Source organism: Schistocerca cancellata, chromosome 8 (genome assembly GCF_023864275.1).
Source record: "Schistocerca cancellata isolate TAMUIC-IGC-003103 chromosome 8, iqSchCanc2.1, whole genome shotgun sequence".
In the NCBI taxonomy this organism is placed as follows: Eukaryota; Metazoa; Arthropoda; class Insecta; order Orthoptera; family Acrididae; genus Schistocerca; species Schistocerca cancellata.
This window is the reverse complement of record NC_064633.1, coordinates 615830495-615849450: the sequence shown is the minus strand read 5'-3', so window position 1 is coordinate 615849450 and position 18956 is coordinate 615830495. Positions and strand designations below refer to the sequence as shown.

Below are 18956 nucleotides of genomic sequence, written 5' to 3'. Positions count from 1 at the left end.
CCTGATGACCAACACATTGCTCCCAACGAGAGGCCAGTCAATACGCTCACTGCAGGATGTCTGACACTGCTGGCGGGGCCACAGCCTCACCTCTGCTCGCACCGCTTCATCAGTATCAACGTGAAGTCGTCGGAGATGTTCCCTAAGTTTTGGAAGGAGATGAAAAACGGATGGGGACCAAGTCGCGCCTGATCGATGTCAGTGACCCCAGTGTGTCGGACTGCTGTGGGTGTCGCAGCGCTCGTGTGCGATCTGTCACTGCCATCGTCAAGGAGAGGGTGTTCCATTTGTGAGCCAAGTCTTAGACTTCGAAAAGCAGTTACAGCGCGCTGTTTTTCACGCACCGACATGGATATTACACACACCGCCATTACAGACTACAGTGCGGATCCCCCTAGCAACAGAGGGGTACAACTCGCGTCAGCAAAGCGGGAAGTCGACCGAGTAACGTGTCCGACGTGTATTGCCTCAACCGATATTGAAAACAGAATAAAAAATTCCGAAGCATTTCTCTTCAGCGTGCCCTCGTATTTCCAAACGTTAGTGAAACGTATTCACACTGTCGTATTTCTTACTGCTTAACTTAGTTGGCTGCATAGCTACGAACGCAGATGCAACCAGTAACTGGATACGTAATTTAATGGAGTTAATTCAGAAAAGCAGCTCATACTAATGTCTGGCCCCGTAGATAAACTGTGGCATCACGATAATTTGTTCTAATTTCGAAAAAAAGGTACGGCTGTATGAGTCACCGACCGATGTCTTCGCATGCTGATTAACCTAACGATTGTTGACCAGAGCGTGCAGTCGATAATCACGACGAGGCTCCTTTCTCACTTGCCAAGTAAACCGGCGCAATACTTACCCCACAACCAGCACCCGCAAAACGTCAAAAGAAATGGATTAAAAGCTAATCCGTAATGAACACATGCGATTACTAACTAGAATGTTGACGGTCACAGCTAGATTTCTACCTGTGTCTGTTAATAACAAGCTGTCATTCCTGCGCGCGAGCGACGCTTAGCCCTCAGGGGTCGTGGATTCGGTGCAACCTCACTTCCGTGTGCAATGTCTGAATGCTTGTAGCAAACAACAGCCACTTCTCCTTGTAACCGAACGTCTGATCCGTTCTGGGTTCCTAGGGTCACATTCGAAAGGGACTGCTTCCAATTAAAAAAGTCTCCTTGCAAACAATGTGTTTGTTTTTGTCATCACAATCGGTTTTCACTAACACTCTTGTTACAAAATGGTTCAAATGGCCCTGAGCACTATGGGACTCAACGTCTGAGGTCATCAGTCCGCTAGAACTTAGAACTACTTAAACCTAACTAACCTAAGGACTCGACACACATCCATGCCCGAGGCAGGATTCGAACCTGCGACCGTAGCGGTCGCTCGGTTCCAGACTGAAGCGCCTAGAACCGCACGGCCACACAGACCGGCCAGGGATTTACCTCGTGTGGTTCAGGATATAATGAAAGTGGGCAGGTAGATAATCGGACCTCCGGAGGGGAAGTTCCTCGCTACACTCTTCTCAGAATACTCAGCCGACACTTGTTTCACTTGTGATAGTTTGTTTATTTGTAAGAACTCAGTTACAGGTGTGTACAGAGGACGAGCCTGGCTCCGCCTGGACGCTGCTCAGGTACTCACGTGGCGCTCCTCCGCTGAGTTGAGGCCGGCCGAGGGCGCTCGCACCGCTCCTGCAACACAGAGGCACAGCCGGCTCAGCACGGGGCGTGCTCGTGCAGCGAAGCAACAGCAACAAGCAGTGTGGGATTCCTGGCCATAAAACTCAGATCTGCCTGCTTTGCACTTGCAAGTCCCCCTTCTATGTTGACCAGTGAACAAGACTGCTACGATTCTCTCCGTATTTCCCCTCCCCCCCCCCCCCTACAGTGCCCAAAGCCATAATCTGGTGATGCAACGCGGCCAAAGTGAAGAAATGCATTTTTCTGGAGAATCGTGAAATAAAGTTCTATGAAGTTGATAACCGAACATCTCGCGTCTTTACTTACGTGCCAATACATTTACTCCCTAACTGTATCTATAGTTAACAACGAGAGTGAATTTTCAATGAACTGTGCAATTTAAAAACAGAATAGTAGCAGTAAAAATTATTTGACAGACTGTACATCCCTTTCTAGGGCTTACAATATACGAGGGCTATCCACAAAGTACATTACGTTTTGGAATTAAAAATAAATTAAGTATTGGGAAATTTTTTATTATATACGGATGAAAGCCGCGCTTAAATACTACTTTTCTACGTAGTTTCCATTTAAATTAAGTCGTAAAATTCGGCCGCCTGCGCCTTCAACCACGTGGTTACCTGTTCTTGAAGCTGTGCGTCGTCATCAAAACGCTGCATAGCCAACCACTTCTTCATTGCTGGGAATAAGTGGAAGTCGCTCGGTGCCAGGTCGGGACTGTACGGCGGATGAGGAAACAACTCCCACTTAAAAGAATCGAGAACTTCACGAGTGGCATTCGCCGTGTGGGCCCCGGCGTTGTCGTGAATCGGCAAGATCTTAGAGCCCAACTTTCTCCTGCGCTTGTTTTGTATTGCTCTTCTGAGGTTGTGCAGTGTTTGGCAATACCTTTGAGAGTTTATTGTAGTGCCTCTTTCCAGGAAATCCACAAAAATCACACCTTTTCTGTCCCAAAAGAAGAGGTAACCACGTGGTTGAAGGCGCAGGCGGCCGAATTTTACGACGAAGGAATTTCCAAGCTCGTCCATCGCTACGATAAGTGCCTTAATTTAAATGGCAACTATGTAGAAACGTAGTATTTAAGTGTGGCTTTCATCTGTATATAATAAAAAAAATTCCAATACTTTATTTATTTTTAATCCCAAAACGTAATGCACTTTGTGGATAGCCCTCGTAGTTTTAACTTTTATGCAAGAGTTTTATATAATTATTTAGTTATCGATTCGGCGTTTTAAAGACGAATATTAATAAACAGATTACAACATAAAATACGCTACCAGTGGACATCCAAGAGGAAACTGAAAATCTTCCAATATTCATCAACAGAGTAAAAGAATACATCATTAGCATCTACTACAATTAATCAGAATATTTGTACTCGGGAATGTAAATTGGAGGCATTGGTGCAATAACCGGATATAGCCACTTTTGGCCGAAAATGATATTTCATCATGATTGCACGGTTTGAAAACTGCTTTGTCGTGTGGTGTAAGAATAACACCTGTGTTCGGGACCGACCCACGCTAGCATAGAGAATGGACCTGTCGACGTCGTGTCTTTGGGACAAGAACCAAACACGTCAGGCGCTTGTGCTTTGTAATTCCAAACAGCGGTCAGAGTCTGGCACGTGAAAAAAAAAAAAAAAAAAAAAAAAAAAAAACGGAAGACGTGCACTCTGGTTTATGAAGCTTGCCGAGATGTATGTGCCAACCTCAGACACGGAGTTTTATAAAATGACAGTAAGTGGTACCAGAGACCTTTTCAAGTCTCACACATCTATGATGTATATAGATGCAGGCTGGATGGAACCTGGGCCGCTTCCCCACTAGGCAGACGTGCTGAACACCACGCCCACCTAGTGTAGCGGCTCTGTACAGCTGCACCGATCACCCTACCACGCCTCCCTTCTCAATACAAATGACATTCACTCCTCAGCGCACTCGGTATTCCCCCTAAACTAGAACAGCATTGCAGAGGCTCTCCAGCTTCACTGGAATTGCACCGTCAGCAATGAACTGAAACACAGGCACAGGTAACTAGGAGGGAGGCGCGCAGCCGTAATCGGCGCATTTGGGCAAAGAAACCGTGCCACGGTGGTGTAGCGGTCACAGCGTCTGCCTACTGCCTAGTGAGCAGGAGATGCGCGTTCGAATCCCAGCCTTTGTACGAATTTCCACTCGTCACTTCAGTCTGCATGTGTATACATGGAATTTTATAATAAGGTGATCTGTGACGGAAATGCTACACGCAGTTCATCAGAAAGAGAACTGCTGACTAAACTTCCACCACCTATGACTTGTTAGGGTATCAATTTTTAAAAATCTCACTCTCTCCATCAACCTGCAATGTGATAATACTCGTATCTTTAATTACTTGTTTCTCTTTTGACTTTATATTACAAAAACAAGGGCGAGACAAGTCCAGTTTTTTGAAGTTCTATAAATAACATAATAAATTTTTCTTTGGTGATGTAATAAGATGCTGTGTGTTGGAGGTTGGAAAACGACAAGACTGATTAATGGAGTTTTTCAATTACTGGATGATATTTTGGCTGTTACTCGAAAGTATCCTAACGCGACTTATCTGGTTATTACACCAATTCATTCAATTACGATCAACTCTAATATTTCTGCAGACCTTGATAACAGCATTATACAGAGCTATACAGAGTTACATATACGCTTTATTTGAAACAGCAGACAGAAACAGCAGCTGAATAGTATAATAGAAGAAGCGGTTATTTTTTCCCAAAATAGTTGCTTTTATGTCAGTACACATTTATGAAGTAATCTAGAAGTAATTTTCTTAATTATTAGTGCGAGTAAATTACCACTAGTCATAGTTCTTTTTTACTGAGCCCTTTTATAACTGCTAACGCCTGTTGATATGCAACCTGTCTCACTCCCTATGTCTGAGCGATATAGTTGACGGTGGGATTTACGGGCCACACACCGTTAAAGAAAGAAAGAATGAATGAATAGGCCTACAAGCGCAGGAGGTAATTTTGCTGTTTGCTTAATACCCTTATCTTTTGTTGTTTTTCTAGGTAATGTTACAATCATAGCTTTTTCTAGCTGCAAGAGGAAAAAAGGCATACAGCTAAAGGGCAACGCGACATATCCTGAAGAGCATTACGATTGTGTTTGCAGTCTCCACAGCAAACGTTTCACTGAGTGCGGAGTCGTGCTGCTAGGACGGTAACAGACGGCTATAAAGTATCGTTACACGTTAACAAGATCTTTAGAGGCAGAGCACAAAACAGAAGTGGATAGGGGTATGGCTGAGGAAAGCGCGTGTCTTTTTGAAATCATCACGCGATTTAGGGAAACCGAGCAAAACATACGTACGTATATCCGTGGACAGACAGACTTTAACTCTTTCCTTCCCGTACGAGTCTGACGTCTTAACCATTGTCCCACCATCTTCGGTAGGGTTGTGCAAGTTACACTAAATGGTAACAACGTGTGTTTCTTAGGAAGGAAACCTACGGAAACTTTTTGGATAAATTTATGCAAATCGCGTTCGACGTAGACCGTACTAAAATTCTACCGCCTTTACCGTATATCGCAGAATCACGACAAAAACACGAGAGACATAAGGGCACTTACAGAGGCATACGGTCAGTCATTTCTCGGCCCATCCGAGAAAGGAATAGTGCAGTGTAATACTGACAGTATACTCCGCACCGCACTGCACGGTATATGTTTACACACATATTCCTTCCGTGTAAACACTGCGTAACGAAGCGGCAACAGCTGGCCTTTCGCAAATTGCTGACGGATTCTGTAATCTACTGAAAGCCTTTGACTAGCGTGCTACGAAAGAACAATCTATGGGTGTTGCGCTGTTCCTTAATCCTGATAAAAATATAATACTAATTCGCAAGTCTCAATAAAGTCTCATTGCCGAGGCGGAGATAACGGAACATTCACAGCTAGATAAAGCACAGCGCATGTTCAGTGCAGGAAACAACTAATGTCACGTGACAGAAAACGTGAGAAACCAACTGTGGGGACTTTCCGCTGTATTGTACAGTCGTGTTACGCCTAGATCGAGAGGAACAACACGGGAAGTTATCGACGATTTCTCAACGTGCGCGTCATTCCGACGCACTTAAAAATTATTCCTCAGGCGGCGTTTAATTTTCATCAATGGATGTTTAATTTCCATTAAATGGACTCCGGCAGTCTCTCCCTCGCCCCCACTTCCACCTAAAAGCATCAAGCTCAAACGTTTTCAAAGAGCGGCCGAGTTAATTTAATTTACGGCGAAAATAAGATTAATAACGGAGGTCGGCCCTTCATGGCTGCTGCCACAACGGGCTGGAAGGCTGCGCGAAGAACTTCAGCTACAAAGATATGGCACTCGTAACTGGAGGTTATAAAAGGCGAGAACGGAAGAGGGTTGCAGCGAGGCGCACAATGATCACATGTAACTTGTAATCTTATCTGTGGTTGAGTTTAAGACACGTCACGGACAGAGAACACGGAAATAAGTTTCGAATGTAACATTAGAGTGACTCAGTAGCGTAGAGCAGACGCACACCTAACTCGTACAGACAACGCAAATGTATTTCGTTTTAGGATTTTACAGGCAGTGATAAAAAAAAACAAAAAACACGCTAACCGACTTAGGACAGCACCGCTACAACGCACTCCTAGATAACAGTGAATAGGTTAGATGTAAGTTTCCATGTCTCAAATACTCTCTCTATCATGCAGTAACAAAGTTATCTTTTTCTGTTTGTGTTCGTGCAACATGGAGAATCAGCCGAAACGTAGATCACATTGCGTTCATGCGCAGAAGGTGAATGTGAACTATCCCCGTTTTCAGCCACGGAAATCTGGAACGATGAGCACACCTACATCGGTGCCCCGCAAACCTGCGGACGGTGCTCTGTACCACTACTGGTTATTTGCTGCCCTGCTTCACTTGCAGAAAGAGCGAGGGAGAAACGACTATCTGTACGTCTCCGTATTTCTCGTACCTTATCTTCGTGGCCCTTACGCGCAATGTCTGTTGCCAGCAGCACAATAGTTCGGCAGTCAACTTCAGATGCCGGTTCTCTAAATTTTCTCAATAGTATTTTTCGAAAAGAATGTCGCCTTCCCTCCAGGAGTTCCCATATGAGATCCCGAAGTATCTACGTAACACTTACGTGTTGTTCGAACCTACCGATAACAAATCTAGCAAACCACCTCTGAACTGCTTCGATGTCTTCCTTCAATCCGACCTAGTACGGATACCAAACACTCGAGAGGTACTAAATAACAGGTCGCGGCAGCGTCCTATATGTGGTCTCCTTTACAAGTGAAGCACTCTTTCCTAAAATTCTGCCATGTCAACCATTCACCTTCCCACCACAGTTCTTACATGCTCGCTGCACCTAAGATCGCTTTGCAACGTTACGCCCAGACACTTAAACGACTCTACTGTGTCAAGCAGGACACTACCCGAGCATTGCAGGTCTGATCTTCCTACTCATCCACATTAACTTACATTTTTCCAAATTTAGGGCTAGCTCCCATTCGTCACACCAACTGGAAATTTTATCCAAGTCGTATATCTTCCTACAGCCACTCAACTTCGACACCTTTCCGTACACCACTGCTTCATCAGCAAAGAGGTGCAGATTCTGCCCACCCTGCCCGCCAAAGCAATTATGTACACAGGAGAACAACAGCGGTTCTATCACAGATCCCTGGGGCAGTCCCGACGAGTTCTATTATTCACCAAGTCTTGGAGCCACTCATATATCTGTGAACTTATTCCATATGCTCGTACCTTCGTTCAAAGCTTGCAAAGGGGGCCCCCAGTGTCAAATGCTTTCCGGAAATCTAGAAACATAGACTCTGCCTGTGGCCCTTCATCCATAGTTCTGAGTGTATCATGTGAGAAGAGAACGAGCTGAGTTTCGCAGAAGCATTGCTTTCCCAAACCGTACTGATTAGCAGACATAAGCTTCTCAGTCTCAAGAAAGTGTATTATATTCGAACTGTGTACATGTTCAAGGATTCTACAGCAAACAGAAGAGATATTGGTTCGTAATTTTGCGGGTCTATTCTTTTCTTATATACTGACCGCACCAACTCTACCTGTGGAACCACGCCCAATGAAATCGAACAAAAGAAGGGCGACTTCGTTCCAGAAAAAGCTAGCCAACCATTTTCGAGTCACGTAAGGAGTGTGCTCGAATTTATTCGGTTCTGTCGAATATGTATGGAACCACTGTATTGACGGTTACTCTGATTCTTCTTTGAGTAGGATAGTGACGTTTCATCGCCCACAACAATATGGGAAAGCGAATGATCTCCTGCTTGTCGACAACGGTCCGAAATCGTTCGCCCACTTGACTTCGTGTTTGTCAGATAGCATTTCCGGTACCCAGCAACACACAAATCTCGAGTTTTGCCGTGACGATTCGTAATGCAAGGCGTCAACCACCAGTTTCGTGTGGATGCTGAGGCTGCCGCTCCTCCCTTCGCCATCCACACTGGCACGGCCGCTTTTCAGAACATCTCGACGCCAAATAAGAGGTCACTGTTGTCTGCTTTCTAATGACTACTCAATCAGTACGATGGCTTCTGTAGTGTTGTAAACCATCAATAGACGGTACTGCATTCGTGCAACTTTGTTTTCAGCGTAGATTTACATGTAAGCAAGCCAAACGAGTTATATGTAGAGCGCTTAATCCCCGTGTTATGTCTCGAGGGTCGCCCAAATACGAACTGGTAAGCGCGCGAACCGCGTGCGCCATCAGCCGTGCAGCAGCAGCTGATCTGTTCCGCACAAACGCCTACTGCACTGCTTTATGGACGGAGCTTTGCGTTGCACCCACAGCTGCTGCTCTTGCTTCTTGGCTAATACTGCAGAAGGCAGTGGCAGGGCCTGACGACAAAACTAATTTCCCCGTGCTGCCACGGCGTAACGATAAACTCTAGGCACGAATAACGCACAGCCCCAGTGGAGTTGTCGAAACGACTCGCAAACTGCTCACTAGTCTGCTGTGAACTGACGCCTTGTTCACGGTTAAAACCGTATTAATCCTAACCGTGTGGGATGCCTTTTAAATAGCGTCTACGCCGCACTCACAAGTAAACAAACAAGCAAGGCTAACAGAACGTATTACGCAGTAAACGAGACGTACCACGCACAATGGTCTAATGTCTCACCTCCGTTGTAGTCTTCTAGTCTTCGTAATAAGCGTTCCACGCGAGGATCGAAGTCGAGACCACAGTGTTGGGTTGGGTTGGGTTGATTTGGGGGGGGGGGGGGGGAGACCAAACTGCGAGGTCATCTGTGTCGTCGGATTGGGGAAGGAAGTCGGCCGTGCCCTTTCAAATAACACAGCGTGGGGATGTCAGTGCGTTAGTCACGATTACTGTCTGATGTCAGCTCCACTGGGATAAAGCAACACAGTAAGACAACTTTCAGAGCTTCCTAACTCCACAGCGATATCTAGTTGTTGACAGCAAAGAAATGGATGCTCAAAAACGTCGTTTTCGCTACTAAATTGATAATATTTATTAAGTAAACACAGTTGTGGTCCCATTTCGTTGTCCGATCTTCTTAAGAGATCTTCATCAGATCTACATTACTTGATGACAGCAGGAATCGCTGGCGTGGAGCCGGCCCGTCCGTGCTGGCGCAGACAACACTGCCCAGTGCTTTTGTTAAGTGTTTCAAGTTACTTCAATACTCCGAGGGTATCTAGTTCCAAGTTAATCATGTTGGCAGCTGTTCTTTATTCGAATTCTGGAATATTTACTTCGTCTTTGACGACAGTAGAAACGTGTGTACACTACACGGTTCTCACCTAGCGTGATAATATACATTGAAGCGCCAAAAGATCTGGTACAGGAATGCGTATTCAACTACAGATATACGTGAACAGGCAGAATACGGCGCTGCCGTCGACAACCCCTATATAAAACAAGTGTCTGGCGCAGTTGTTAGATCGGTTACTGCTGCTACAATGGCAAGCTATCAAGATTTCAGTGAGTTTGAACGTGATGTTACAGTCGGCTCACGACTGATGGGACCAGCATCTCTGAGGTAACGATGAAGTGGGGATTTTCCCGTACGAGCATTTCACGTCTGTACCGTGAAATTCAGGAATCCGGTAAAACATTAACTCTCCAACATTGATGCGAGTGGAAAAAGGTCTTGCAAGAACGGCACCAACGACGACTGAAGAGAATCGTTCAACGTGACAGAAGTGCAACCCTTCACCAAACTGCTGCGGATTTGAATGGTGGGCCACCGGCAAGTGTCAGCGTGCGAACCATTCAGCGAAACATCATCGATATGCGCTTTCGGAGCCGAAGGCCCACTCGTGTGCCCTCGATGACCGCACGACACAAAGCTTTACCCCTCGACTGGGCCCGTCAAGCACCGACATTGGTCTGTTGATATGAAGTATGTTGGCTGGTCGGACGAGTTTCAAATTGTATCGAGCGGATGGATGTGTACGGGAATGAGACACCCCACGAATGCACGGACCCTGCATGTTGGCAGGGGACTGTTCAAGCTGGTGGAGGCTCTGCAATGGTACGGGGCGTGTGCAGTTGGAGTGATATGGGACCCCTGATACGTCTAGGGACGACGCTGCAGGTGAGACGTACCTAAGCATCCTGTCTGATCACCTGCATCCATTCGTGTCCATTGTGCATTACGACGGACCTGGGCAATTACAGCGGGACAATGCTACACCCCACACTACAGAATGGCTCCAGGAACACTCTCCCGAGTTTAAACACTTCCGTTTGAGCGTATCTGGAATGCGTTGCAACGTGCTGTTCTGAAGAGATCTCCACCCCCTCGTACTCTTACGGATATACGGACAGCTCTGCAGGACTCACGGTGTCAATTCCCTCCAGCAATGTTTCAGACACTAGTCGAGTCCATGTCACGACGTACTGCGGCACTTCTGCCTGCTTGCGGTAGCCCTACACGATATTACGCAGGTGTGCCAGTTTCTTCGGTTCTTCAATGTATTTCTGACAAGAAACAGCGGCCAAAGAACAATCGAATTCCACACACACTTCCGCAGATTATGCGAAGTTCGACAGAAGCAATTTTGCGCTGAAAACTGCCTTCGGGAATGTAAATATGAAACGTCGAGCCGTATTTAAGTCGCTTTGAAGAGGAAAGTTGGGCGTCGCTGGTGCTGCTATCGTCAGCAGCCTGGGATGCGCGATGCTACATCGGAGGCCACCAGGGAAAAAAGAAACGTCGCCGACGGCGAGGGAGGCGCGAGTAGGCGAGGAGAGCTGCCGAGGGCGCAGGCATTATGCCGGCGGGCCGCTGCACACGACGCGGCGCCCTCGTGACATTTCATTCGTCGCGCTGCCGCTACGGATTTAATAACGTAATGCCACCCGCGCCCGGCCCTTCATAAGAATTAACTTAGCCCGATCCACAGCCGGCCACATGAAAAATTCACTGCGACGGCGCCGGATAAAAGAGAAATAATGTTTTATAACTGAAGCGGACTCGTCCGCTACAGCCCTCCCCTCCCCCATCACTTGCCTTTTTCCAACGCCGGTTGTCGTTATTTCTGTTCCAAACGCAAAAGGAAGTTTCATATTTTAACAGATTTATAAATTACTCAGTAGGTAGAAGCGCGAGAACAAAGCTAACGGACATTTTAACCAGCGGAGCTCTGTCGACGCCGGCGTAATGTGCGGCAGGCGGACGATCCATTTCTGCCTCGCGCGTTCGGCGGAACCCAATAAAAACACACGCCCGTCTGCTCGCGCGCCCGCCAGCCACTTCCCCTCTATACGTTGACAAATGGAAAAATTAAAAAAAGCTCGCACAGTATACCCGAGGTCTAACCTGTTGGTTACAGGTCGAACTATCGCAGTTCCTCGCGATTGTGCGCATACACAGCATCCCGCACCAGGATGACATTATCAGACGTTTTACCAATTTCGTTTATCACGTAGTTCACTCAGTCGTTTGTACAATGCTACTTCAAAGAAGGAAAATGGCAAAAATATATTTCAAGGTCGACCCGTTGGTAGTGGTTCATGGTGAGGGTTCCTGTAGTCATGTCCTAGTTCATGAACCACGGGCAACGTATGAGTGGCCAAGTAAGTGGTCCCGACAGTCGGGATACCAGTTACTTTGGAATAAGGCTGGGCATCTCGGACATATTCTGAGTCGTGGTCACCTTTGTGCTCACACGGCAAGGACTACCAAATCCACCGGTTAGTCCCTCAGCCGTTAGGGGTAAAACCCAATGGGACTCGGGGCAAGTAAGGATAGCAACCTGCTTCCCTGGTACTTTAAATATGATGCTGGCAACAATCAGAGCAAAATGCCTCGGACCTTTGGAGGTGACGGAGTCCCACCTCTAACTCACAAACCAGGGACTCCTAAGATACGACTTGGCAAACAAATGGTAATGAGATGGAGAGCTATTAATATCAATGGGGGCTACTCTGGGAAGAAGGTAGAGCTGGCAGAGGCTACAAGTAAGATGGGGCTGGACGTTTTAGCTGTTAGTAACATTCGGGTAAGGGGTGAGAAAGAAGAGGAAGTGGGAGAATACAAGGTCTACCTGTCAGGAGTCAAAGCTGGAATAGCACAATGGGGTGTAGGGCTTTACATCAGGAAAGAAATGGAACCCAGCGTAGTTGCAATAAGGTATGTAAACGAACAACTGATGTGGATAGATTTGACAGTGTCTAGCAAGAAAATTAGGATTGTGTCAGTATATTCGCATTGTGAAGGGACAGATCAAGATAAGATGGATAGTTTTTATGAGGCACTCAGTGATGTAGTTGTTAGAGTAAAGGACAAGGACAGTGTTCTGCTCATGGGTGATTTTAACGCCAGGATTGGAAATCGAACAGAAGGGTATGAAAAGGTTATGGGTAAATTTGGAGAGGATATGGAGGCCGACAGGAACGGGAAACAACTCTTGGATTTCTGTGCCAGTATGGGCTTAGTAATCACAAACTCCTTTTTTAAACATAAGAACATTCACCGGTATACTTGGGAAGGCAGGGGAACCAGATCTGTCATTGACTATATAATAACAGAACAGGAATTCAGGAAGGCTGTGCGGGACACACGAGTATTCAGGGGATTCTTTGATGACACTGGTCATTATTTAATCTGCAGTGAAATTGGGATTGTGAGGCCGAAAGTGCAGGAGGTCAGGTCCATATGTAGGAGGATAAGAGTGGAGAAACTACAGGATAAGGAAATCAGGCACAAGTACATAACAGCGATCTCAGAAAGGTACCAGTTAGTTGAATGTAGTCAATTACAGTCATTGGAAAAGGAATGGACAAGGTACAGGGACACAGTACTAGAAGTGGCTAAAGAATGTCTTGGAACAGTAGTGTGTAAAAGTAGGATGATGCAAACAGCTTGGTGGAATGATAGTCAAGGCAGCCTGTAAAAGGAAAAAGAAGGCGTATCAAAAATGGCTACATACCAGAACCCAGGTAGACAGAGAAAGTTATGTTGAAGAAAGAAACAAAGCCAAACAGATAATTGCAGCATCCAAGAAGAAATCGTGGGAAGACTTTGGAAACAGGTTGGAGACTATGGGTCAAGCTGCTGGAAAACCATTCTGGAGTGTAATTAGCAGTCTTCGAAGGGGAGGTAAGAAGGAAATGACAAGTATTTTGGACAGATCAGGAAAACTGCTGGTGAATCCCGTGGATGCCTTGGGCAAATGGAGGGAATATTTTGAAGAGTTGCTCAATGTAGGTGAAAATGCGATCAGTAATGTTTCAGATTTCGAGGTAGAATGGAATAGGAATGATGATGGAAATAGGATCACATTTGAGGAAGTGGAAAAAATGGTCAATAGATTGCAGTGCAATAAAGCGGCTGGGGTGGATGAAATTAAGTCGGAACTCTTCAAATACAGTGGAATGTCAGGTCTTAAATGGCTACACAGGATAATTGAAATGGCCTGGTAGTCGGGACAGATTCCATCAGACTGGACAAAAGCAGTAATCACACCAATCTTTAAACATGGAAACAGAAAAGATTGTAACAACTACAGAGGTATCTCTTTAATCAGCGTTGTGGGTAAAATCTTCTCAGGTATTGTCGAAAGGAAAGTGCGAGTATTAGTTGAGGACCAATTGGATGAAAATCAGTGTGGGTTTAGGCCTCTTAGAGGTTGTCATGACTAGATCTTTAGCTTACGGCAAATAATGGAGAAGTGTTATGAGTGGAACAGGGAATTGTATCTATGCTTTATAGATCTAGAAAAGGCATATGATCGGGTTCCTAGGAGGAAGTTATTGTCTGTTCTACAAGATTATGGAATAGGAGGCAAACTTTTGGAAGCAATTAAAGGTCTTTACATGGATAGTCAGCTAGCAGTTAGAGTTGACGGTAAATTGAGTTCGTGGTTCAGAGTAGTTTCAGGGGCAAGACAAGGCTGCAACCTGTCTCCACTGTTGTTCATATTATTTATGGATCATATGTTGAAAAGAATAGACTGGCTGGGTGAGATTAAGATATGTGAACACAAAATAAGCAGTCTTGCATATGCGGATGACTTAGTTGTGATGGCAGATTCGATTGAAAGTTTGCAAAGTAATATTTCAGAGCTAGATCAGAAATGTAAGGACTATGGTATGAAGATAAGCATTTCCAAAACGAAAGTAATGTCAGTAGGAAAGAAATATAAACGGATTGAGTGCCAAATAGGAGGAACAAAGTTAGAACAGGTGGACAGTTTCAAGTACTTAGGATGCATATTCTCACAGGATGGCAACATAGTGAAAGAACTGGAAGCGAGGTGTAGCAAAGCTAATGCAGTGAGCGCTCAGCTACGATCTACTCTCTTCTGCAAGAAGGAAGTCAGTACCGAGACTAAGTTATCTGTGCACCGTTCAATCTTTCGACCAACTTTGTTGTATGGGAGCGAAAGCTGGGTGGATTCAGGTTACCTTATCAACAAGGTTGAGGTTACGGATATGAAAGTAGCTAGGATGATTGCATGTACTAGTAGATGGGAACAATGGCAGGAGGGTGTCCACAATGAGGAAATCAAAGAAAAACTGGGAATGAACTCTATAGATGTAGCAGTCAGGGCGAACAGGCTTAGATGGTGGGGTCATGTTACACGCATGGGAGAAGCAAGGTTACCCAAGACACTCATGGATTCAGCAGTAGAGGGTAGGAGGAGTCGGGGCAGACCGAGGAGAAGGTACCTGGATTCGGTTAAGAATGATTTTGAAGTAATAGGTTTAACATCAGAGGAGGCACCAATGTTACCACTGAATAGGGGATCATGGAGAAACTGTATAAGGGGGGCTATGCTCCAGACTGAACGCTGAAAGGCATAATCAGTCTTAAATGATGATGATGAACAGAAGCTTCTGTTTTATCAGCACATCCAGCATTCATCCAATTGCTCTCCACCGTTGGTAGCGGAACAACTTTTTTTTTGCACGATTTTTTAATCACAGACTGGACCGAGGTTCGCAGTGCGCGTTAAAACTGCTGCAACCGGCTCGATTAAGTCGTGACATCTGTCGGAGGACGTCAGAAGCGTGCGTGCCAGCGGCAGCTGAACCACGGCCAGTAAAACACTGCGGCGTTGGTCCCAAAAGCTAACTTGGCGACAGCTCGATCTAGAGGAGTGAGTGAGTATCTGAATGTAGTTCCACATATTGCACCATTTCCAGAGCGAAATGTTTTGAAATGCACAGTAAAAGCCGGCTGCTTACGGGGCGCTACTGGAACAGCGAGAAGCGGCAGCAATTACATCGCGCCATCGACTGTACTCGGTCCCCGGTCAGTTACTGCCCAGGAACTGTGCAACACACTGTAAAAGGTGACGGGGCTGGCATTTTTTTAAACACCGCCCTTGGCCTTTGCTTAAGGGCAGCGGGCCCTGGCATTACCGGCGCCATCTCGTCCAGTCGGAGTTATTAGGCTAGAGTTTCCCACCTACTCTTCTCCTTCTCCATGCGTAATACGCAACCACTGGCCGCCTCTCTACAGCGAACTCTGAAGAATACGAGCACAAAGATTTAATTTTGATGCTACACACTAGTCTGATTCTCACCTTTTTTCCACAATTTCCTCGCAGGCTTGTTATCTGAAATATGTATTAGCGAAATATTTGCCCCTCTTCTTTTCATTGGCTCTCCGCATGCTTTACTACGATTGTTACAGTCGTCCATTATACCGCTGATATTAGTTTCTGATTTCAAAGGCAGAAAACTTGGCCGAAACAAGGGCGTATCTGTGCTTTGACCTGTAATGACGCTCAAACGTGAGGCGGGTGAAACATATGTTTAGTTCTGGCAGCACTCTTTAAATGGGACGCACAGGTGTCACCGAACGGAAGATTACAGTGTTAAGTTTCACAGTTTTAAACACGGCTGTTACTCAGCAACCGTATATTAGTTTCAACATAGGATTATACAGCCAACAGGTTGCAAATAACTGGTTCATTGAGCGAGGTTTCGACACCTACTAAGGGTGTCTTCATCAGAATGAAATTTTGATAAACCGTAAAATTACACTGCGAAAAGGGAATGGTCAGACTGATGATGAACCTAGTTAGGCACACTTGGCAAAGGCTCGAATGTTCTATTTTATTTTTGACTCGAGCACAGCTGCTCTGAATTCTGACTATTCCCTGTTCGCAATGTAATTTTAAGGTTTATCAAAGTTAAATTCTGAGTAGTAGGTGTCGAAACCTAGGCAATGTACTAAACAGTTATTAAAAACCGGCTGGCTGCATAATCCTATGCTAAAAAAAGGGTGTCAAGTTCGTGGACCGTGTGACATCGATTACATGCCTATGAGTAATTTCACAAAACTATATGGAAGTGAACGTAAATGTGAATTCACGAGTACGGGTGGCAGATAGAAATCTCGTACTAGTTTGAAGGGTTCTGGAAATGTGCGGTGCGTCGCATACCAGACGCTAGTGCCGTCTATTTTCGAGTGCCGTTGCAGTATTTTGTGCTCTTCTGAAGACATCTCTGGAGCTGACAGATACGCTGCTATGTTGGTATTAAGTCGCTGCAGCAACAGAGAGGATCGAGGAAGCTGAATGAAAATCGCTGTTCTCTTGTAATCTGTGGCATTTCTAGGACTGTGCGAAAGTTCTACTGTCTCCATCACCTGTTTCGTTAGGGGTAAGAGGTAAGAGAGAGCGTACGGAAGTGTACGAACATGTCTTTCTTGTTGCATCAACGGCCCTCACACGTTCGATAACTTTGCCAAACCATCACCGCCTGAGGACTGATACTGACATGCTGTCATTACATGAAATATTGACGAGCAGTACTGATTCCCCTAAAACAGTCTGAATATTCTCAGTACGTACTGTGCGTGTGGGGTCGTGTATTGACGGTTTGACTATAATCCACGTTCAAATGTTGACAGAGCTTCATGAACCAGTCACAGAGCGTTATTGTGAATTGTTTCTGTTTTCAGTTCGCCTTTGTCTCTCGTAAGAAGTTCGCGCTTCAGTGCCCTACGTCCTAAATTGAACAAAGAACTGGTGGCTAAATTTATCGAGTACTACAAAAACAATAATCCCCGTTAAATCAATATTCAAAGGAATATACGGAAAAAAAATTAAAATGAGGCCTGTGAAGACTTACTGAACATTCAGACTAAACAGCGGTAGTCATTTTATTTATGGCTTTTTGAAAAATTTTAAACGTACTATTAATTCGACAAATTACGCAGCAGTGAGGAAAAAGGCTTCCATTTCGAAAAGTAGATCACATATATGCAGTATGAAGAGGTCTGCGAAATGCATTGTAGTCTCACAAAATTATCTGAAAACGTTAAAAAACGCTTTACGTTAATAAGCTTAATATATGACTGCAGGACACAGTTTCTTCATAGACTCCCTTAACAATTTCGCTAGTTGTATCTGTTACTATTACAGCACTAAAAGCTTTCGAATGACGTGCCTGTCGCCAAACATCTCAAAACTAATCGTAATCTTTTCTCATTAACGTGTGTTTTATGTTGTTTCAACCTTAGTAATTTTTGGTACAACGCATCCGAAAATTGCGGAATCTTTCGGGCTCTCGGTTCTGATTTGTCAGTCAGTTAGTTAACACGAGAAAGAGGTCGCCCCTCGTTTCCAGCCATTCTCGGACTCATTTCCTGTTTTTGGCTGTTTTTTTGTTGTTTCTTGCCAGTTATAGTTAATACTACAATTGCGGTACACGCTTTATTTTGTATGTTCAACGTCTTAACGTTGTGAAATTGCGTTGTCAACTGGCAATATTATTCGTCGCTTCAGTGTACTGAATGTTTTGGCAAAGTAGTATTGCCAGCAAGTAATGTGGCCGTATGCAGGGCGCTATATGCAAATAAAGCAGTATAACAGTGCCCTGTGGGCTTCTAGGGGCGCCCTTTCCCTGGAGCGGCGGCGCCGTACGGATCGGAGGTCAGTCGTGTTGGGAGCGGGACTGTACCGGCGCGTTGCTATGACAACTCCCCATCGAGCCCGCGGCCTTCCTGCCCGGAATTTCTTCCAGCAGGCCCTGGCTCCCGGGTCACCCTCAATCTTGTCAGGCAGCGCTTGCAAATTACTCGCCGCCTCGCACTATAAACTACCTTAATGAAATTTCTTTGTCGGCGGCTGCGAGCGCCCAGTGTCTCTCCCCCTGCCTCGGTTTTTCTTTCTTAGCCGCCCGAGCTCGCCGAACTACATTAGCTACTGGCAAAGGGTCTTGTAGGAGGTGCTACAGTCGAGGAGAGACTTTTCCAACGAGCACTCATTTAAACGTGCACACACTGAAACGTATATGCAGCAGATCTCAGTCTAACGAAATCATGAAATAAGCCTTGTGCCGGAGGAGCATCACCGTTTGTTAATTGAGAGTTTCGTTTTAATTTTGTTTTCAGCCACTGTCAAAACTTTTACAGCTATTACCGGTTAGACGTCTACGTCATCTCCTACTGCAAGCTCTCGATCCGTCTGGCGACGTACTGAGTAAGCACCCACAGCTGAGAGTCCATCTGCTGGTCAACTTCTTAAGTATGTAATTCACGACGTAATCTCTTCCATAGTTCCCTACTTTAATCTGCAGCGAACCAAAGCCGATTACAGAGATTATTCAAATGCCTCTACTTTCAGTACATCTGTCCTCAGGCAGGTATCAACTGGACGTCCTCCATACCTCTCTGTCCCGACCATCTTCCTTCATTTCTTTGTAACTATTTCGTCTCTACACACATGTTAGAATTACAGAGCACCATCTTGCTGTCCCTCTTTTT

At 45.4% G+C, this 18956-nt stretch overlaps 1 protein-coding gene across 4 annotated transcripts in view; it reads right to left on the bottom strand.

The window, feature by feature from the left end:
• The window catches only part of LOC126095306 (transducin-like enhancer protein 4), a 468367-nt gene that overhangs the window by 132641 nt on the left and 316770 nt on the right, over positions 1 to 18956 (bottom strand). For all 4 annotated transcript variants that reach the window (XM_049910100.1, XM_049910101.1, XM_049910102.1 and 1 more), the window contains one exon: positions 1654 to 1703. In XM_049910100.1, coding sequence (XP_049766057.1) covers positions 1654 to 1703 — 50 coding nt within the window. The remainder of the gene's footprint in view (positions 1 to 1653; positions 1704 to 18956) is intronic.